The sequence below is a fragment of the Gymnodraco acuticeps genome, unplaced genomic scaffold (genome assembly GCF_902827175.1).
Source record: "Gymnodraco acuticeps unplaced genomic scaffold, fGymAcu1.1, whole genome shotgun sequence".
Lineage (NCBI taxonomy): Eukaryota > Metazoa > Chordata > Actinopteri > Perciformes > Bathydraconidae > Gymnodraco > Gymnodraco acuticeps.
This window is the reverse complement of record NW_022989755.1, coordinates 188139-210090: the sequence shown is the minus strand read 5'-3', so window position 1 is coordinate 210090 and position 21952 is coordinate 188139. Positions and strand designations below refer to the sequence as shown.

Sequence of the window (21952 nt, the reverse complement as noted above, 5' to 3'; positions counted from 1 at the left end):
GACACTGCGTAATTGGCAAAGATACACATGAATAAATAACTTTGACCATTAATTATTGATTTAAAAAAAATTGAAGCCCAGTGGGGAGTGCATTTGAGAGTCTCTTAAGATCAAGCACAACAAGAAATATGAGTTTTGGCCTTGAGTAATGTCCAATTAAAGGATTGTCGGCTTTGCTGTACAAGTCCAATGATTTGCCCTCATCATCCTTTTTATATCTGTTGACAACAATACCCAGCAGACAACATAACATCAACAGAGTGCAACATGGGATCTGATCAGCTGGGGTCCGGGGGCAATGTCAGATAAGAGATGAGAGGAAACGTACAGGCTGCCAGTTCTCAGCCACAAATGGAAGCTAATCTAAGGTCATGAAGGGGCAGGGTCTTCAAATATTAATCACATTTAGAAAGTAAGCACTGTGCCTTGCATAGAAACTACAGAAAACAAGTCTATGGTCATTTATGTTTAAAGTTTATGGTTATAACCCTGCAAACTTTACATAAAAAGAACAGTGTGGCAAATAACCTGAAACTCTCCAAACAGCCTTGCTTAAATATTCAGTACAGTAACGTTGCAAAATGTACTATCCTGTTTTAGGGGCCATAAAGTTGGCACATCAGCAGAGAACAGAACTGGGGTGATGTAAATGAAAAATAAGTTGTTTCCTTGGATTCAAAGGTCAAATGTAGACCCTTTGGGAACCACTTAGATGGGGATTTGACATAGGGTTGCGGTTTATTGTAAATATATGATGATTTAAACGCAAAATACAATACTTGACTGCAAAATGATACAGAGGAATATACTTAGTAACCCAACAAAGGAAGCTTTTCGTATCACAACACTCCATGTCGTATTGTTTCGCTAAAAACTGGTGTTCACAAAAGCATCTGAGTATACCACACATGCACCGAAATAGCTACCGTTACTATAGCAAACAACTTTAATGCAATATTTTAAAATACAGTTCTATAAAACATGTGCATCGAAGAGGCTATACTCAATGTCCCTGGATTGTTCCTTCTCTACCTCAAGTCATTTAGATGATATTTTCAAGGGCTTCACATAAAAAGGACAAAAGAGTGAGATCTGAGTTTTGTCTCCCTCTTCATCTCTGAACCCTTTGGACTTGGTGATGGGATGCTGATTGAAGGGTAAGTAGTGCGATTTAGAGAATGAATTCTTTAGATGCTGGAAAAGAGAGAGAAAACGAAAGAAACAGAGAAACCAAGAACATAAGACCGTGATTCCATTATTAGTCTCAGTTCTCCCTCTTTTCATTCTGATGGGTGGATAATTAAACCTCTATAGTATTGTCTTCCATCTTCTTTGCCCCACTTCCAGCAATGCGAATTCCCCTATGGGCAACTTTTAAAAAGGCCCTTTTTAGACATCTGTTTTTCAAATCAGCACGACTTTTTTCCCCCCATTAATTTGTGTTCTTTGTGAAAGTAGAAAGACTAGTGCCAGGACAGAGATGATCATACGTGTAAAAATCCTCAACATTTCAAGTGCTAAAATCAAAGAAAGTAAGAAAAAAATATCCAAATATTCTTTTTCGACACTTTTCTTTTTAATTCTACAATACTGCTATTATACAACCCTTAAGTGTGCATTGCAAGACATCAGATGGGAGCTCAGAGGCTGGAATGTAACAAAGCTTGATTTAAAAGCAGTCGCGGTTTCCCCCTCCAGCTTGAAGGAGGCAGCTTGTCAATTACTGTTCCCGCTCTGACAGAGGCTCTGGGCGCACAATGAACACGCAGGCAAGCAGCAAAGTATGGAAAAATGAGCACAACTTGTAACAATGATCAAATAAAAAAAACATAAAATGGATGCATACAAGAATTCAAACTCATTGCTATGAAACACAACTAGGGTTTCCTTTATATCAATGTTCTTTATACAATAATTATCTTATGGAATTAACATCTAATACTAAATCATAATCTGTAAACACACCAGTAAAACTGAGATAATTCATCTTATAATAAATGCCAACATGTAGTGTTATTAGTTTCACTTATGAAATCACTTAAACCAGCACCACATCTAATCAAAATACCCGTGTATTCAGAAGCAAACAACCTGACATTACGGTAAGAGAAAGAAAAACTGATGATATACTGTATGAACAAAGAAAGCACTTACAGTGTAATCTGTATGATCCTTGTTGGTAGCACTGAAAGCAGTCAGCTAAATACAATTTGGTCTCACATTTATAGATTATGCACAATTATAGCATGAAATTGACCTCGATAAACAATATTAAATAAATTAAAGATATTTAAGATACAACAAGCCCCTCATCATAATACCCTTTTTTATTTGCTGGAGAGAATTGCTAAGTGTGCTGATCATTGACCAGATATATGATTTTGGATGCTTTATGGAAGTTGGAAAACTAAGTACCTGTAATGTATGCGTACATGTATTTTGTTTCTTTAAACATAATTAGCATTGTTTGAAGGAACCTGAGATCTAAGGTTTTTTCTTTGCAAATGATCTGTAATTAATTAATTGTGCATATGACAATAACTAAGTTGTATTTGGTACAAATTACACATAGTATTACAATATTTTTTTATACACATTTAATGAATAAAAGTAATGCCATTCAGTATCAGTTTTAAAAACACGGCCTGAGATTTCCATATTGAAAAAAATAGTAATTTCAAGCACTTCAGTATAAGTAGTGTGCATTTATGCTGTCTTTAAAACAGTTAATTCCCTTGTTTACTGTATGTGCTATTCTGAAGGTATTGTGTCGTTATATCCACATTACACCTCCTGCAGCAGCCTATGACGGTGATTTACTTCACTCGTATAATATAATCATACGCTGAGGTAGACTTTAAAACATTTGTTAACTCTCAGTAACAGTCTGAACAACGTTCTGCTTGTGCTGATGAAATGGACTATTGGTGTGGTAAGTTTCTCTCCATGCTGTGTGCTTCAAAAATGTAAAACAGTGACATCAGCCATCACCTGCAACTCATTCCCAGACAGAGCTGCTGCTGGGCAATGCAAACCATTTGGAATAATGTTAAGGCCAAGTGAGTGTTGTGAGTGTTCTGTGGTCTAGTTGCTGTCCCGCTGCCCAGCAAGAGGCTGCCCAACAGGCAGCTTTTCATGGAGGTACTTCATGGTACCCTGCTCAGAGAAGTCTGCTGCTGTGTGCCCGTCCCCTCTCAGGACCCACTTTGTGGTGAGCAGCCCCTCCAGGCCGACAGGGCCCCGGGCGTGGATACGAGCGGTGCTAATTCCAACCTCCGCTCCTAAAGACCAAAAAAGGAAAAAAGAGAGCAAGGGAGAAATGTAAAACATCATTTATGTATTGAAAGAGAGTCTGCAGTAGTTTGAGAGAGAACAAACAACAATATAAGGCTGTTGAAAAGATTTCACAGGAATACAGACAACAGATAGATGATATGGGGACATCATCACTACATAGTACATACCCAGTCCAAAGCGGTAGCCATCTGCGAAACGTGAGCTTGCGTTCCAGAAAACACAGGCGCTGTCCAGCAGCTGCAGGAACCGCTCTGCTGTGTCCTCTGAAAGAGAAAGATAGCTTGTTAGCTCACAAACTCATAACACCTTTTCAGGCATGAACATGAGGTTCGGACAACAACAACTTTTCATTGTGATTATGCCATAGAAATAGAGATTAAAATAATGAATTTATGCAATAAACAACACTACATTTAAGAGAAAACCTTAATCTGCGGTTCTGAGGATTACATACATTACAGGTATTCATTGCAATCACAAATACTAATGTTATCTTAGTACACACCCAGTGCCCTAACCTCAAATCAAGTGAGCACACAATCTACACATCCTTTATATCAGGGGGATGTAGACAACTATAGGTCCAAATGTATTTAGTTGAAATGCTAGCATTGTTTTAAAATTAAATACTCCGCAAATGTGTGTTAATAAAATCAGATCACATTTAGCTAAAACAGGTATTACCTTTGTTGAAAGAGTATCTACATATCTACCTATCTATCAAGCAAGCTACATATCTATCTACATGTGGTATATGTATAACTATTGTATCATTGGTATAAAATCTGGCTTTACTTTACCAATATTTGATTGACAGGAAATAACTAGTACAAATGCGTACATTTTAATGTATTGAAGTACCTTCTGTGGTCACCAGATGGCAGCACATCCTTCACTGCAGTTGAGTAATCCTCAATGTAGAAATGCTCACTTTTATTCTGATCACCAAAAAGAGTCAGGTGAAATATTTTGCATATTTCAACATTTGATCGAGGAATTTGCACTTCATGATGTTCCATGCATTCAAAAAGATATTTCGCAGAATGGTTCCTTGTCTTGCAGATCTAGCGTCTTACAAACGCTGCGTTTTTAATACAATTATTTAGTTCCCATCAATATTTTATGATACTCTCTAAAATTGCCTGACAAATGAAGGAGTCACAAAAAGGGCAATATGTTAGTCTTCAACACTGTCTGCATGCAATATGGCAACAGCCTTTAAAATCAGGAAATACTCTGAACCTGGCACAGAGTGGTTCAATCAACATGAGTTACAAGAATGTGGTGTGATGGCTCACTTGAAAGACAAAACTGGCCCAAAGTTATGACAGGGACGACTCTTTTAAACTGTGTTTTAGCATCTGCTCTACATTTTAAAAAGGGCTCTGTCCCCTACGTTAGAGTCACACAGGGAGGCTGTGCACTCATCCTGACAACAAAGTGTCACTGCTCATTAGTCCCTGTGGCAGGAAGTGAGATGAATGGGGAAGGTGAATCAAGGGAGTGAGAAACTTGACGAATATCAGACACCTACAGGTAGAAGCAAGGAGCAAGACAAGACTGACCTAGACTCAGTACTGCTGTTTGGCCAGGGTGAGGTATGACGTAAATAATGCAAGACTGCATCTTTTTGCCATTTTTAAAAGCAATTTGATGGATAAACACAACAAAGACAATACTAGCACAAACAGGAAGGGCCACCTACCGTTCTCTGTGATGATGACGTCTGTGTGGGAGCTGCCATACTTGTGAATATGGTCCACGGCCTCCTGCATGCTGTCCACCACCTCCATGCAGCACTCCAGGTCACCGTACTCCGCCCGCAGGGACTTTGCCTCTGATGGGCTGAATGTCAGGTAGGAAGCAAGGCGGGGGCCTGCATGAATCTTCACCTAGTGACACATTACAGAACAAAGATAAATAAGAGACAAGTAGACTTGTACTGAAGACTATATTTAGTATGATACAGGAAAATGAAATAATATTTATTCTGATTGGACTTAAGTTTAGAATCTGGTACGGCCATACTTTGAACAAGTATCTTCAATTACACCAATGACTTTTGTTTGACATTGAACTTTTAATGAGTTTTCCTTGTGGTTTTTGAGATAAAGCCATTTTCTTATATTTAGCCTTTGGGCTTAGAGGACGACTGTTTTTCTAAAATATGTATGCAGGCATGCAAGTTTATTAAGGAAATGTAAAAGCAGCCCCATGCCCATAGACAAATACAGTATGATAATAAAGACTCATTTTGCAGCTAACTGGTTTGACCGTTTAAATATTTATTCATATGCTGGCTTTGGCAAGACCAGAGTAAACTTACAAAAGAAAATGCAATTGTTTTATAAGTATTGCTAATGTTATATCGATGAATAGGAATATATTTCAAGATCAGTGTTTTACCCGTTCAGTGCGAAACATGTCAATGATCTGGTCAAACAGTGGAGTCCTGAGGATGTCCCTGTGAATCAGCAGACTCTCCATCGCATTACAGGCAGCCGGGTAGTCGCACTTGGAGTCTCGGACTGGAACGAGAAAATAACAGTCAATAACTGCTATATTCCTAGTCAGTTAATAATTGAGCAAAGTACAAGCTAACAAACACGTCTGGCCTTAATGGCCTACCAATACTACACATATTAACATTTGGTAAATGTATAAGTATTGTTAATAAAGTACAATCGTGTACACATGAACCTCCGCACACGTCAGACAAGCTTCTTATATATGCTGACCAATTTTGATGACTTTGTCAACGCTGGCTTCTGAATCGACGTACACATGGCAGATTCCCTCGCTGTGACCCAGCACCGGGATCCCCTTTGCCGCCCGCTGAATGTTTTTCACCAGCTGAGATGAACCTCGAGGGATGATCAAGTCGATCATCTTGTCCAGTCGGCAGAGATCCTCAACCTCCTCACGAGTGCTCACCTGGAAGCAAATACAAATGTGTCAATCACAGCAGCTACAGGCTGTACAGGCTTGATTGGGATGATGTATTTTCATGCAGACTTGGGTCCTCCCAGTCCATAAAATGCTGTATATAAAGTTTGTATTGCCTTGTAATACATGTATAGGAAGCATATTTTACCAGCTGTACTGCCTCTTTAACTCTGTGCATGGAAAGGGCTTCCTGGGTGAGCTGGTGGAGGACTCGGTTGCTGTTGGCAGCCTCCTTGCCTCCCTTCAGCAGGAGGGCATTGCCAGAAGCTATTGACAATGCTGACACCTACAGAAAACAATGTTTTGTAATATTACATTTTTTTTGTCCATACATTTTCAGATTATATTCATTTCTTTATCTTGTTAGCATTTGCCAATACATTACCAAATTGCCAGATCTGTGTGTGTAACGACTGCTCTGTCTGTATACCTGTGGCAGACAGTCGGGTCGGGCCTCAAAGATAACGAGAAGAACTCCAATAGGCACAGTGATCTGCTCCAGCTCCAGGTTGTGAGCCACCCTGGTTCTGCGCAGCACTCGACCCACACTGTCCTGGGCAGCCACAGCGATCTGATGCAGGCCGAGGGCCAGGCTGTTCAGTTTGGCAGAAGATAAACTCAGTCGCTTCAGCATGGCTGCTGGCAAAAGGCCTGTAGGAAAAAAAAACACACACAAAGTTACACTTTGGCATAGGGAGAAAATGGGTCGGTTGCCCTCTGGTGGAGAGGCACAGAAGGAAGTCAACTGTCCACAGAAAAAGTTAACAAAATCAGATTTTTATTTTATTCGTAACATTTGAAAACAATATACACAATGAAAGGGGTATCATGTTAATAACATACATATATGAGAACATTGTGTACATAAACCAGCCCCGAAATAATGTATGTTATGGTTAAAGACTCTTTCGTCACCTCACTACACTTATTTTGAGTGCAATTCATTTTCTAAAATAAAAAAAGACACAATGCAAAATAAACAAAGCCAAATATGAAATGGACTGACAGAATGATAATTATTGATTTTTCAAATGTCTTATAGATATCGCAATAATATTCTTATCGTGCCAGCCCTAACATTAATAGGAAAATGGGAGTCTGCTGAAAACGTATCTATAGGTACTATGAAGCTTCATCATCTGCAAACTTGACTAAATGACTTATTGTGGGCTTCTGTTACCTGTATTTACAGCCAGGTCCATGTCCATTTTATTGGCAGCCAGAATCTCTTCCTGTCTTTCAGTCAACAGCTCTGCTAGATGGCAGATGATCTCACTCCTCTGACAACAGGCAACAAAACACAGGCAGGAGGATGAGCACATCTATCCACAAGAGGTCAGTGTTTCTCTGCATCTGATAAAAGGTAAGATTAGGCCTATTCTTTTAGGTGTGTATAATATATATAGTAAGATGTTATTTAAACTATCACCCATAAACACAACTGACAAGAACACAACAATGGGCATTATTAAAGACATTGTGGCACCTTGTCTGGGTGCAGAGATGCCAGCGTTCTTCCAGAGTTACGTGCCACTTGTGTCTGATGCTCCAGAGTTGGGCCTGGTGAAGGGTCAGGGACAGACTTCAAGTTTATCAACTCTAACGCCAGGTTATAACTTTTAGTTTTTAGTTTACAACTTGTTTCATTTCATACAAATGTAATGCACATGTGATAAGTTGTTGGTAGAGAAAGCATGCAGCCCTTGTGAAATCACCTGCAGGTTTTATCTCGGAGAAGAAGGTTCCCACCTTCTTGCCCTCCACAATGTCAGTGATCACATGACCCGTTACTTTAGGGTGGGTGCCGTTGGCGATAACCACTGAGGTGCCACCTTGCAGAGCCCACAGGGCAGCCTTGACCTGCAGGAAGAAAGACACAATCTGAAAAAAGGTCTCTCTAAAAAAAAAAAGGTATCATTGATATCATATGAGGGGACTAGATTCAAATGGTACTATTAAGTGTAGTCCAGTGATTCCAAAACCAAGGGTTGGCCCCTCAAAAGTTACACAAGACAAATCTGAAAGGTTGTGAGATGATGGATGGAGAGGAAAGTAGAAAGGAGTTCACCTACACAAATCTGTTTTTCATGCTACGGAAATATAACAACATTTGCTTATGTTGGGGAATATTTTATCATTTGAACAGCTATGTAAATTAAACTGGGGAAAAGTTTAGAGGGGGAATGTGTCTTTGGTGGAACTGCCAGCATCTCAACATCTGAATGTGATATAGTGCCCAAACTACAAATATTTTTTGTTAAAAAGATCACAAGCCAGAAAGAAAAAGAGTGTGACATCACTGGCTTATAGCTTGCCCATCTGATGAATTTCCACTGAGACTTTTTACTGAGTCTTTAAAGTTGAATGAAAATAATAGAGTTTTCAACACAGTCTTTACCTTGGCCTCCATGCCTCCAATCCCAACTCTGGACTTTGTGCCATATGTGATGGTGTGCTGGTCCCCAGGGTAGAAGATATCAAGGAGCTTGGCGTCATCTGTCCCAGGGGGGCTGTCGTACAGTCCTAAGACATTTACAATTGTTACACAAACTATCAGCCCACAACTTGGTATCAAAATGCACAACAAAGCACGTACAATCCTAAAAACAAACAAACTGATTATAAATAGTTGGCTAAAATGATTCTCAGTATTTTTTTTTTGTATCTTCTCAATTGATACTGAACGGATCATCAGCCATGTCACACTCACATGCACACACACCTCGTGGCAACCCCATCAGCATCAATTTCAAACATGTAGGCAGAAGGTGTGTGTTTGTCTCTCAGTTGACCCCCTTAGGAGTGGGGGGGGGGGGGGGGTTCCCAGTGAAGAGTGCAGACAGATGGTGTTGTTACCTAACAGCTGACCCATACTGTTGTTGTGGTAACACACATACCTTCCACGTCAGACAGCGCGATGAGGAGGTCAGCCTTCATCTCCACAGCTAGCCGTGCCGCCAGACTGTCGTTGTCCTTAATGCTGATCACCTACAGAGCCAGAAAAGTGCTGAAGTAAGCTCCTGAAGACAGAAAGACATCTGCAAACGGCCTTTTCTTAAAGGTTATAGGCTGGCTGATAAACAAATACATGTATAAAGACCTTCTAAACAGTGCAAAACAGTCCTTGTGACAGAACACAACACTTTGCTAGGGAGTGCAACACTGAAAGGGAGAAATTAACTTTTTCAACAAGAGGTCCATTCATTGAGCATGGGTTCAAACCTTTTTTTGCATTATGAACTAAATACTTCAGAGAAACAGCCAAATTAAGTCCATGCAAGTTTAAATATACATGCAAGGGATAAGTTCAGTAAAAATTAAATGCAAACCTATTATAGATTTTCATAAAATAGTCTCTTTTATGTCAATAAATCCTGTTTAAAGAGAGAGAGCAAGGCAGAATTATCCCCAAGGAAAAGACGTGTTAGTGATTTCTGCAGGTAAAGGAGGGTCGTAGGGCTGCTCGATTATGGCAAAAATCATAATCTCGATTATTTGGGTCAATAATTGTAATTGCGATTATGAAATGCGATTATTCATTGACTTTGAAAACATCCATTTATTGGAGAAACATTTTTTAACAGTATGTTTTTAACAGTTGTTTACCCTGAATTTTAAGTATAATAAAAAAAAAAAATTTAAAAAAAAGTTTTATTTCGATTACGTTGTTTTCGTAATCGTTGCAAGCCATAATCGTAATCGCGATTAAAATACGATTAATTGAGCAGCCCTTGAGGGTCTACCTACAGAAGTTAGCCCCGGCCCCCCTCTGACAGCACTACCTCTCCAGTGACAGCATGCACTGCCATCCGGACCCCTCCCATCATGCTTGTGCCTTCATGGTTGAGGGCAGAGCTGCTTAGGTGAGGCCGGCTGGCAGAGGTGTTTCATCGTGTGAGGATGAAAGAAAACACTGCTGCTAATGAACAGTGACGGTCTACACTTTATCATCACCGTCTCCTACGATCACTTCGGCTCCCCTGCTGCCACCATCACCGCTGCGTACCCCCCCCCCCCCCCTCCCCATGCTGTCTGTAACCACATTTACCCCCTGCAGGTCGCTGTTGGGCTCCGGCGGGGGCACCACAGCGTCGTTGGTGTTGATGATGGGCACGATGTTCATACGCAGCAGCTCCTGCAGCGTGCTGTTCAGATTCTGCCTCTTTTGGTCATCATGGAAATCCAGATTTGTAACCAGGACCTGACAGTACAGTTAACAGAGAGCAGTGAGTGAGAGAGATCAAATATGACACTGTAATATGTTTCTTGATCATTATTTCAAGTCATTATTTTACCTGTGCAGTGCAGGTGCTGTATTGGGTGAACATGGCCTCATACAGCGCCATCAGCCCACTCTGTCCAGCAGCAGCACAGGCCCGGGCCTCCAGTACCGGCACCGACTGCCGCACAAGGCAGTAAATTGTTACATAGATTTTCTGAGTAAACAGATTAAGCCTTCAACTAGAGTTGCAAAGATGTTTTAATTAGTTGTCAAGTATTAAATAATAAAAAAATGCCAACTCAAAAAATCTGATTCTAGCCTCGTATTTGAATATTTTCTGTTGTTTTTTTGTGGACAAAACAAGACATTTAACAAAGTCACCTTGATCAATATTTTTGACAATTTTCTGACATTTAATAAAACAAACAACTGAATATATAATGAACATTCTTGTTAGTTGCAAACATGTAAAACCGTAAGGGAAATACTTTATCATTACTTGAAGCCTAAACACATTCCTCTACCTTTTCTTACCATGTCATTGAGCTGATTGTGTCCCGAGTGCAGCGCCTGCCGGACGCTCTGGGACAGCAGGATCTCATGTCTTAATCTTTGCTTGCCAAAGGCCACTGCTCCACTGGTGACAATCATCATCTCCCTGCCTTGATTCTGCAGCATGGCCACCTGCAGGCCGATTCACCCAATTAGGAAATAGACAACAGCTGGGCTCACTTGTTTTCACATTCATGCTCAAAGGAGGCAGCCTTAAAATGTTGGTTCAACAAAATGACCTACCACTTGTGATAACTAGCCTTGATATTATGTTGTATTAGTTTTAAATGTCAGACTTGTCTTATTTTACCCAAGCCAAATACCATGGGATTATACTTGCAGAAATCAAGAACAGTTACTTCAAAGCATGTGTGGTAGAGTAACATGGCCTTTTTATTCAATTACACCTAAATTCAATTGACCCATTATACTGTTGTGGTAAAATATTCCAATACCTAGGAAAATAAATCTGCATGACTTGACATAAGGAGGTTGGCAAGACACATTTTTATTTAAGTAGGAGAATTGTCTTGGAAGTTATTCAGAACTTTAAACGTATTTTTTTACTATACTGGTTTATTTGTCCTCCCACCTGCTCCACAATGGAGGCCAGCCTCCCCAGAGCCAAGCCACATTCATCCCCACGGGTGACCACAGCACTGCCCAGCTTCACCACGATCCTCTTGGCCTGGCGCAGTTCCCCGCGGTGTGCAAAGGAGCTCCCATGAGCCCTCCCCTTGGGAACTGTATAAAAGGACAAGAAGTTATTTTTACTTGACTGTTAAAAAGGAAGTGTTTTAGCTCCATTTTCAATGTGATTCATTGCAAAACGGAAGCAGGAGAAGTACGCATCAGAAGAAATAATACCTAAATAGACTAATCATTCAGGAGAGTCCGGATAGGACTGTTATTAATTAATTGGATTTAACAGTGTATTACTATAGCTTTATATTTGATTTCATCACTATACAATTCCATGACTGAGACAAACACAGTAAAGCCCTCCCCTTCATTCATCTGTAACGTGGGAAACGGATAATCACAGCCTTCAAACTGCCACATCAGCAGGGCAGGCAGAATAGCCTGTGCTGTGCTGACATTACACATCTCTCTTTACCAATGAAGCGCGAGAGAGACAGAGAGAGAGGGGGACAGAGAGATCCTGACATCTTGTTCAGACTAAAGTAGATCTGAAATCTCTCTGCAAACACAATATCCCAGTCAACGTTTGCACAGTGTGTTACATCATGTTTACAAGGAGCACTTTAAAATTCGCCACATCTGCCAACAGACACTTTTGACTATGTTGACATAACACAATGCACATTAATATTGTGTACTTTCAGAAAAACGAGAGACTGACACACACAATAATTATTCACATTATTGATTAGTCTGATTATGTGAAAGAATACATAAATAAAAATGGCCATCCCTGAGGCTCAGAAGACCTCTACAAATTGCTTGTTTTGTGAAAGCAAGTCTAAACCCCCCTTTTTTTTTCTTACAGTATATAAAACAGAAAAAAGCTTGATACATAATCAAAACTGTTTTAGTTGAATGCCTGCAACTAACGTTTTTTTTATTTGTATTGAATAATCTGTTGATTATATTTCAATACATCAACAAATTGTTGGGTCTGAATAATGTAAGAAAACTGTGAAATAATTCAATCATAGGTGACTAAACCAAAAGATAATTAATAAAAAGTGTTGTTTGCAGCACTCAGAATTCAGTTAACTTTCACATGAATTAAAGTAATGCATAAATCCCCAGACCTAATGCTAGAACTAGAACATGTTTACTATTTTTGCTTTAAAAAGTACTTATGATTAATCACATATCAGAATACTTTAATAATCTGACAATAATCCAGATTTGTTTTGCAGCGAAAGAGCATTTATATGAGCATACATAATCTACTTGTATTAAAAGATCTGGGGTTGCAAATTTGTTGTTTTACTTTTCTGTAATCCAGGATGCTGGATGACTAAAAACAGACATCAAATACAGTGTTTACATGGGATTAAGTGTGTCACAGAGTGGCTGTGCAGCATGGCTTGCCTTGTGTCAATGGTCTGGTGAGAAACCCACATACTCTTCTCCGGTAATCCAAATGGTTCCTTGAACACAGGGTCAGCCTTCGTAGCAGCATGGTCAGTGTAGTGTCTTTACTGTGACAGGTGCATACAGAGAGTGATGTAAAACATATCAGTATAAAACACATTCAACCGTGGTGGTATTAAAGAGAGTAAATAGAAGTTAGTAGTATATCTAAATTGCAACATAAAAGTGATGCATTGTATTGAAATTTACAGTCAAAACTTTATTATCCATAGGCCTACTTGTTCCCTAGATGCTAAAGTGGTGGAAAAGCGTTGGTTCTTACCTGAATTCCAGAAATCCCTGTTTGGCTTGTCCTGTTTGTGCTAACCCTGTTTAACGTCTTCTATTGAGTTTTGATCATCTTATTTAACCCGTTATTCCTGCGTTTATCACACAAATACTTGAGCAGAGGTGGGCTCTGCATGTGCACGCTCCTCCCCTGATGGAAGAGCTGCCTGCTGATGAAACGGTCACTGCTGTTTGCAAGTTAAAAAGGGCGGTGTTTCCACATTGTCGGTAAACACATTTGCAACTTGAGGACTCACAGCAAATGTTGTCAGTATTTTTCGTGTTGACATTCAAAACACATTTTCTTTTACCACCGAAAAGTCTCGTAAATTGGAGAGGTAGTGGCAGGAAATGGCGTAGGAGAGAGAGGGGTAAATTGAGCCAGTGGGTAAATTGAACCACCCCCTGTAACCAGGCAACGCCTTATAGTTGTAATCATGTGACCAGAAATTATGCAAGCTCCTCCCATTTCTCCTTGCCTGTGAAAGAGAGATCCTCATTGTGGTCTAGTAAGTAAACATTTGTACAAAAAAACGTTTTTTGCTTGTCAAAGTACATTTTCTAGATGTCAGCTGTCATGTCAAAAAAAAAGTATCCAGGTATATTGTATATGTTGATGTGTTGGCAGCGTATTAAACCATGTGAATCATTAAGCTAAAGATGACTCTGAATTTGAATGCTAGGCTATTTTTTCTAAAATGGTGGCTGTGGGGTAAAGTGAACCATGGGCCTTGGGGTAAATTGAGCCAGTTTTTCAATGGAGAAATGAATGAAAGTAGGCCAAGTTGATAATAAGAGCTCATTGTAGGCTACATTTAAAGTTGAATTTACCCTGTGTTTGATTGGTAAGATGTATGAAATTGTATCACCATTTGTGTGATTACTTTTCCTTTTAACATGTTAAAAAAAAATCAATCAATTCAATCGAAATGTATATTAAAAATATTTGAAAAACTAAGCTTGTATTTGGTTTGTTATTTATTGTTTATAGTTACCTTTAAGATTTGTTGTAGGTATGCCCAGGTTTGAACAGGTATGCCCAGGTTTGAACAGTGGTTCAATTTACCCCCTGACCTAGATCAACTTACCCTACACTGGGGCAAGTTGAGCCACAAGACTTTTTTTTTTTAAGAAGTAATATTTTCACTGCCCTTGATCAAATATTAATTCTTATCATTGCCATTGATAGGAGACATCCTGAATTATAGGTGTGTGTTTTCATTTTTACTATGTGTCATTTGTCCTTGCTTAGAGGACAGCATAACTAAAAAATGGCTCAACTTTCCCCACTCTTCCCTAATGGCCGGCCGGGAAAATGCGGGAAACGAACGGAAAAGACACTTTCAACATAAAGGCATCATCATTTATTTTTAAAAACACAGATAACTTGATATTTTTTATAGCCTATTAATTAAATAAATTATTTTTTCTTTTTATTCAAGTCCATATAACTGTCCGATAAAGAATAGAATAAGCCACAATCTAATATTTAACAGTAGAGTATGTATCCATTTGCGTTGCCATTGACCCTGTAACCCTCCATGTTTTATTTAGACTATGCCTAACATAGGCCTACAGAGCCATCACAGTTTAAACCAAATGTTTTCCGTAACGTTTTTTAATCTTCATCTGTAATTATTCTCAGTTCATCAATCTGAAACTAATTTTTTTTAAAACACTGTTTTAGGAGGAACCAGCTTTTATAACTAGTTGACATTACCTTGTGCACCTTTCATTTGCACCATGTGATGGAGAGATCACATGATCACAGTAGAGATGAAAGTTTCTTTACCTGCACTATCCTGCTGTGAATAAAAAAGTAACCCAAAGCAGACTTGACTGACACTGGGACTTCCACTGCCCCTAGGATGATAGATAACTAAATTGGCTCCTGTAGCTCTGGCTAAATGTGTATTATTCCATTATATCTGTCCTGTTCTTTTCTCTGTTGTCTGCTGCTGCCCTTTATCTGTTCTTTTGTGTTCCTCCTCCTCCTCATCGCTCTATTATCTGTCCATCTAACTTAGGGGAAGGAACTGACCCTTACCTTACTCCTGGCTTCACTAATCTAGTGTGTGTGTGTGTGTGTGTGTGTGTGTGTGTGTGTGTGTGTGTGTGTGTGTGTGTGTGTGTGTGTGTGTGTGTGTGTGTGTGTGTGTGTGTGTGTGTGTGTGTGTGTGTGTGTGTGTGTGTGTGTGTGTGTGTGTGTGTGTGTGTGTGTGTGTGTGTGTGTGTGTGTGTTTTCATCGTGCCTCTGCTAATCATCTCCATGGACCAAGTGCCATTATGTTTATTGAAGCTAATATCAGCATGACTCGTTTGTAGCAGAGCCGGTCTAAAATAGCAGCAGCAACACAACTATAAAACCCCTCTTAATACTCACCCCACACACCCAGCTGACCAGTTGGCAGTTCAGACGAGCTGTACTCTTTCCATGAGGGATTAGAATCTAACAAAGGAAAAGTTCTGAACAAGTCAAACGTCAAAGGGAAGATTTTCCAGAGGTTAACAGAAAAGTAGCAATAACAAGTGAGTAAAAGAAAGGTTTGTTGCTGTTGAACTATTCAAACATTTGGATTCCTTTATTCCTCACAATAATGTGTTTAATACTTTGTATTCACCCTAAACCATTGAAATGCAACAAAATGCACTTTGTATGATTTGACAAAAAACACGAGTATTAAATTGAGAACAAGATGATTTTTAGCCCCAAGGTAGATTTTCTTTCAGCACAAAACACTAGAAAACAAGAGAAAAACTATTTAAAAGTTGACAATCATACCAAATAAGGATGTAAGCAAATGCATGGGGTCATTTATTAATAAGCACTAACTTTGCAAAAACTAATGTTGCAACATTATACCCAGCTAAACTGAACAGTGATATGTTATTCATACATAACCTTTGAGCTAGAGTTCCATATGTTTCTGTTCTCAGTTATTTTTATATTAATTTGTGTGTCAAATAAAAGTATGGATGTCTGGATGTGAAAAGAACTTCAAATGTTGCTATATCCTTTATTTAGAAGCAATACACATGGTGCAAATTTCTGCATATACATTTAATCTGATCTCTTTTATCCAGACAGTAATCCAGAAAGGATTGGAGGTGGGTTTTGTTGGAGGCAGCAGGGATGTGCAGTGCGGCTGGTGCAGGTAGAGCGGAGCTGGAGTGCAGCGTCCTGGAAGAGGACTGGCAGAGAGGACAGAGATACATGGCTCACTGGCACAGCTTCACCATCGTGCCACAGCATCAGCAGAGGTTACTGACAATCTTCTCCACATCAACAGTTTCGCACAGTTTAACTGGCATGTTTGTGACTATAATAAACTAACATGCTGTGAAAGAAATATAGATTTTAAAAACAAAATCTCTTCCAGGCCAATCGTGATGGAGGCAGAACGCTCAGAAAAACACGGGGAGGCCAAGAGGCTCCTCCAGCGGATCCTTTCTGGTGCCATGGGGCCGAAGTTGCAACAAGCTCATGTCATGTGCAAGCAAAGGAGCAAAGAGCTCTGCTTGAGAGGCAAATGAGAGGAAGACTGTTGGAAAGATGAAAACATGTTCAATATTTTAACAAAGTATTATAGTATACTACTGTATTATTGTTTTCAGTTTGAAGAATTACTATGTATGCAATACAAGATTCTTGTTGTAGTATAATTTGTTTTGTTGGCTGAATTCTGTCATTTAAAAATAATCAACATGTTACATTTTTTGGTGATGTGAAAGGAAATTAGTTTTTACTGTTACACAGAGATTTCACTTTATAGTGACAGTAGAATTTCCTTATATTTATGTCAAGATTAGCATAAGCATAGATTGTGTTATAGCAATGTGTACAGTTGAAGAAATTACGAGATTAAAAATAAATCTTCCATGTATTTAATATGGACTCGAATGGACTTTTCTGTTAATCTCAACATTAATGAATACATTTGAGGATTTCAACAGCTAAGTACTCTTCATATATTAGTTAGACGGAAATATATCATATGCGTACGTTTTTAAATGTAGGCTGCTTCATTATTTCTATATGCAAATAGAAATTATCCCAGCTTTTATAATCAAATTCCTGTCCAAAAACATAAACACTGACTGTTTGCAGACACAGAGGTGTGGCCAAAGGGATTTTAGCATTCTTTGCATTTGCATTCCCCTGGAAAGGAAAACTCTCGACCCCCTTTACCCAGTCTGACTCTAGTTGTAATCTCCAAATATTCTAATTAAAAATAGATCCCTGTGCACAAATCCACATCCAAAATATCTCATCTCCCTTGGACATTGTAATATTTTGGTTGTCTGAGGAGGCTCAGGGTGTGTGTGTCTTTGTTTATGTGTGTGTGTGCATTCTTGATTATGGTTCAGCTGCCAGGGATGAGCAAGGTGTTAAGAGACTCCTGGGCAGAATATGTTTTATTTCTACATGGCTCCATTCCACATTGGTTCAGCTGCTGCTGCGGGATATGCTAGGAATAGACGGAAAATTAATTCAATCAGGGGATGAAGCTCACTGTTGAGTCAGCTGGCCACTGTGGCTAGTGGTTTAAAAATGCACCAAGTAATTTGAATTGAGTGATACAAAAAAATTGTCCCATTCCCTGTTACAGAAAAAAACATAATACTGAACATCTACTGTGAAGTAAGAAGATTTTCTATAAACCTAAACTTTAAATGTGTCTCCATAATATACATATGTACTTACAAAATAAATAAATGCTGACCAATTAAATACATGTTAAATCCCCAAAAAGTTCTGCAACTCTGTTTGTCAAGGTTTTCTATAACAAATATATGTTTAAGTTTGCATGTTACTCAAACATGTATTTTGTGTCCTTCCTCTAACACATTGCTACTTGTTGATGAATTTAGTGAAACCTTTTTTTATTTTGAAATATATTGACACAAAATAATAACAGCTTCCACAACAACCTCTCATTTTGAAATCATCTACTTTCGCCTGTCAACATGAGACTGTTCCTCTCCTTTGCTCCTACTATACTCACCATTCCCCATCTCTCTGCCACTCTGTAATGAACATCATCAAAGTGAAATGGCAAAAAGGATATGGAGACAGATCTGTTTGTGTCTTTCAAACAGGGTTGCCTGAGATGAAACTGGTCTATCTTTTGCACGTTAAAGGCCCTTTAGAGTGATTGTGGAGATATGGCGGGCCTCTGAAAGGTGGGTGGAAGACCTGGAAGCCATGTGAGGAGTCCATTAGTGGCTCTAGTGTTGGAGGAAGCCCCCCTGATCTGATGGTATCAGCGCCTCAGGGCGGGGAACTTGAACAAAACAAATGCTATCAGGCAGCAACACGGGCCCAAAAACAGGATCTCTATCTCTGCCCATGATACTCAGAGTAGCCCAAAGCATTGACACACATCAAATGACACAGAGAACACCCACAAACACAGAATATATAAGGAGGCTGAATGTGGTAGAGGTGCACCTAAAGGCTGATCGCTAAACGGACGTGATAGAGTCACAAAGGAAACACAAGGATGGAAGGAAAGGGAAAAGTGAATGGAGTAGCAGCCATGGCAGCCTGCTACCAGGGATTTGATCCTGCTGCGTATCTGCAGTATAACTACACTCCACCACGGGCTGATTTTGAGAGAAAGGATAGCATTGTGCCGTGGAAACTGGCATGCCTGCACAGAGCCTTCACTGAAGGTAAGGAGACAGGGTGATAAATGTAAGCTACTGGTGTATTTTAAAAGAGGTGTACTAATAAAACAATACAAATAAAATATGTTAAGTTTCACAACAATACCTTCATATAAATACATATTTTATAGGTTACCTAACACAGAGATGCTGACCTTTTTTGAGTACAAACAATTTCTTTCAACTGAAATCTAAAAACACAGTATTCTGTCAGTGAAAATGCTGATTAGGTCCTTTATTCCCAAAGATTTAATTAACTTTATATTCTGAATGTATTGTCATAAAATAACTTTTCCAGATAAAACCTGGCACATTGTCACGATTCTCATGTTATGTCACGTTTGTAGTTTTGTATGTTTGGGTGTTTGCTGTCATGTTTTCCTCCTGGGTTATTGTCTGGTCCTTTTCCCTGTGTTTTTCCGCCTGTCGTTAGTTTCCCTGGTGTGTCTAGTTGTCTGATTGTGTTCACCTGTTGTCCTTGTGTTTCTCCTCCCCTGCCCGGCTGTTTCTCGTCTCGTGATTACCCCTCCCTGTATTTAGTCTCGTCTCTTCCTGTGTTCAGTGTTGGTTCGTCTTTTGTTGGTGACTGAGTTCACCGGTGAGTGTTCTGTTTTGTCTGTGTTAGTTTCATTATCCTTGAAATAAAGGTTTATCAGAGTTATCTGCATTTGGGTCCTGCTTCCTTCACTCAACCGTGACAGACATAATTGTTGATTTGAGTGATTTCTAAATAAGAGACTGTAATCAAGTATTTTTTTAGTAAAGAAATCACGATCAGTTTACCTCTTTTAAATATCTAGGTGATGTGAAAGGTGAGCTGCTGGTGGACATAGGTTCAGGTCCCACTCTGTACCAGGTGCTGAGCGGCTGTGAGGTTTTCAACAAGGTGCTCCTCACAGACTTCCTGGAGGTCAACAGGCAGGAGCTGAGGGGCTGGCTGGAGGACGAGGGAGGCTGCAACCTGGACTGGACGCCCTACCTGCAGCACGTCTGTAAGCTGGAGGGACGACGGTACAACCAAACACCTTTTCACCCTGTTCGAAGGCTCAAGGTTTCTAGTAATATCTCTCACCAAGAAATATAGTTTTTGGACTAGTTTGATCATCAGGCAAGGACTTAAGTGTACAGTCCTTGGGAGAGAGGAAAAGTTATCTTTACAGTGAAAAATTAATAATGAGAATCAATTGATTTTTTTATAAAGATTAATAGCATTATTATTTTCTTCAATTTGTCTTTCCTTGTGCCAAAGATGAATCAGTCTGCTTCCTCAGGGTCACAAGATTTGTTTTCAATAAGCAATAATTAATCTGTGTACTGTTACAATAATACAAGTACAACGTACATCTGAGAGTGAGGAGAATATCCTTTGTGTAGGATATATCAATGGGATTTTACCTGGTTAAATAAAGGCTACAAACAAACCTGATGATGATGCTTGATGAAAGGTCAGGGGATTACCAAACAGATTATAATTCATCCTGATGGAGACATGAATGTGTGCACCAGATTCAATGGCCATCCATCAAACAATTCTATTTCACCACACGGTGGCACTGCAGAAAAAATATGTTGTCCCCTCAATGTCAGTAGGATTTCTGATTTAGGAACTATGAACATTTTGTACACAATCATGTAGATATTTAACCGGAAAAGTAAATGGTTTGAATTGTAGTTGCCTTTCGATGAAAAGTCAAGAGAAAATGGTTAGGGTTCATCCTCCAGGGACCATGAATGTCCAATGGACAAAATTACCTGTCAAATGTTCAGTTCTGCAGAATAAATTGTATTAATGATGCTACATAACTAATGCTGTATTGCACATCTGCATTTACAATAGCTGTTTGTATCTAATCATTGATATTGTCTCTAGGCCCTCAGCCTGGACGGAGAAGGCTGCTAAGCTACGTCAGGTCATTACCGACATCGTCCCAGTTGACGTGCACCGCCCTCAGCCTCTGGCCCTCGACGCCCTCCCTTCAGAAGGGGCCGACTGTCTGGTGTCCTGCTTCTGTCTGGAGAGCGTCAGCCCCGACCTGGCTGCCTTCACCCGGGCCCTGGGCCACATCGGGAGGCTCCTCCGCACCGGGGGTCATCTCCTGCTCATCGGTGCCCTGGGAGAGAGTTACTATTTTGGGGGGCCTGGGGTTAGGATCCCTGTGGTCCCACTGAACGAGGCCCAGGTCTGTGCCAGTTTGAAGGAGAGCGGCTACACCCTGATCAGGCTGGAGGTCTACACACTGCCTCAGGACATGAGGGTGGGAGTGGATGACGTGTCTGGGGTGTTTTTTGTAAAGGCAATCAAGGAGTAAGAGAAAGGAAAATGGATAAACAGTAGTAAAAGTGAGAGGAAGAATCCAGATAAAATATTATAGATTAAACCTGTAAATGTATAATTTAGCATAGCAGATTATTTAAATAAAAATGGGGATATCAGTGATGCTATTAATAATACAAACGCATCTTTTAACTTTGGTATGGGGTGAAGGAAACAAATTCAAAGACAACAACATGTGAATTAATCATTTTGATTCCTTCTATTTTATTTCATTGGTCCATAAAATGTATTTTCTGAAGGTGAATAAGCAGGAGACATTCCCTTTGGTTGCTCCCAGTTAGAAATGTAATTACACATTGCCTCCTGCAGTTCAAACACAGCAACTACAGCATTGAGAATAATATGCGTAAATCTTGTTTTAAACAAATCACCTGTTGACATAACATAGCATTTTCCATGCTGTTTATAAACTGTATATTTTGATATACTTCTATTAATGAATTGCCTGTCGTGTTTGTAATTTGTGGTGTGTGAATAAAGACTCTAAAGCAGTTCTTATTTCATGATGTTTTCTTATCTCAGACTGACAGCATTAT

The 21952-nt window shown here is 39.5% G+C and overlaps 2 protein-coding genes across 4 annotated transcripts in view; one reads left to right on the top strand and one right to left on the bottom strand.

Moving 5' to 3' along the window:
- The window catches only part of aldh18a1 (aldehyde dehydrogenase 18 family, member A1), a 66981-nt gene extending 53197 nt beyond the window's left edge, over window positions 1–13784 (bottom strand). Inside the window, exons 1-18 of one of the 3 annotated variants that reach the window (XM_034211221.1) lie at window positions 13407–13784; window positions 13082–13191; window positions 11610–11761; window positions 11000–11149; window positions 10539–10643; window positions 10292–10444; window positions 9141–9231; window positions 8642–8766; window positions 7959–8103; window positions 7730–7803; window positions 7424–7523; window positions 6674–6894; window positions 6392–6529; window positions 6036–6231; window positions 5704–5825; window positions 5003–5189; window positions 3465–3560; window positions 1564–3281 (exon numbers count right to left, since the gene is read on the bottom strand). In XM_034211221.1, coding sequence (XP_034067112.1) covers window positions 3085–3281; window positions 3465–3560; window positions 5003–5189; window positions 5704–5825; window positions 6036–6231; window positions 6392–6529; window positions 6674–6894; window positions 7424–7523; window positions 7730–7803; window positions 7959–8103; window positions 8642–8766; window positions 9141–9231; window positions 10292–10444; window positions 10539–10643; window positions 11000–11149; window positions 11610–11761; window positions 13082–13172 — 2343 coding nt within the window. In that variant the 5' untranslated portion in view covers window positions 13173–13191; window positions 13407–13784 and the 3' untranslated portion in view covers window positions 1564–3084. Of the gene's footprint in view, window positions 1–1563; window positions 3282–3464; window positions 3561–4215; window positions 4236–5002; window positions 5190–5703; window positions 5826–6035; window positions 6232–6391; window positions 6530–6673; window positions 6895–7423; window positions 7524–7729; window positions 7804–7958; window positions 8104–8641; window positions 8767–9140; window positions 9232–10291; window positions 10445–10538; window positions 10644–10999; window positions 11150–11609; window positions 11762–13081; window positions 13192–13406 lie in introns of those variants that run through there. The other 2 variants (XM_034211235.1, XM_034211230.1) reach the window with 2 other exon arrangements.
- Window positions 13785–18807: 5023 nt separating this feature from the next.
- LOC117543104 (phenylethanolamine N-methyltransferase) lies at window positions 18808–21910 on the top strand. The gene is made up of 3 exons (XM_034211179.1): window positions 18808–19087; window positions 19882–20092; window positions 20952–21910. Exons 1-3 carry the CDS (start codon window positions 18916–18918, stop codon window positions 21388–21390), a joined length of 822 nt encoding a protein of 273 aa, XP_034067070.1. The 5' UTR covers window positions 18808–18915; the 3' UTR covers window positions 21391–21910.
- Window positions 21911–21952: the final 42 nt, after the last annotated feature.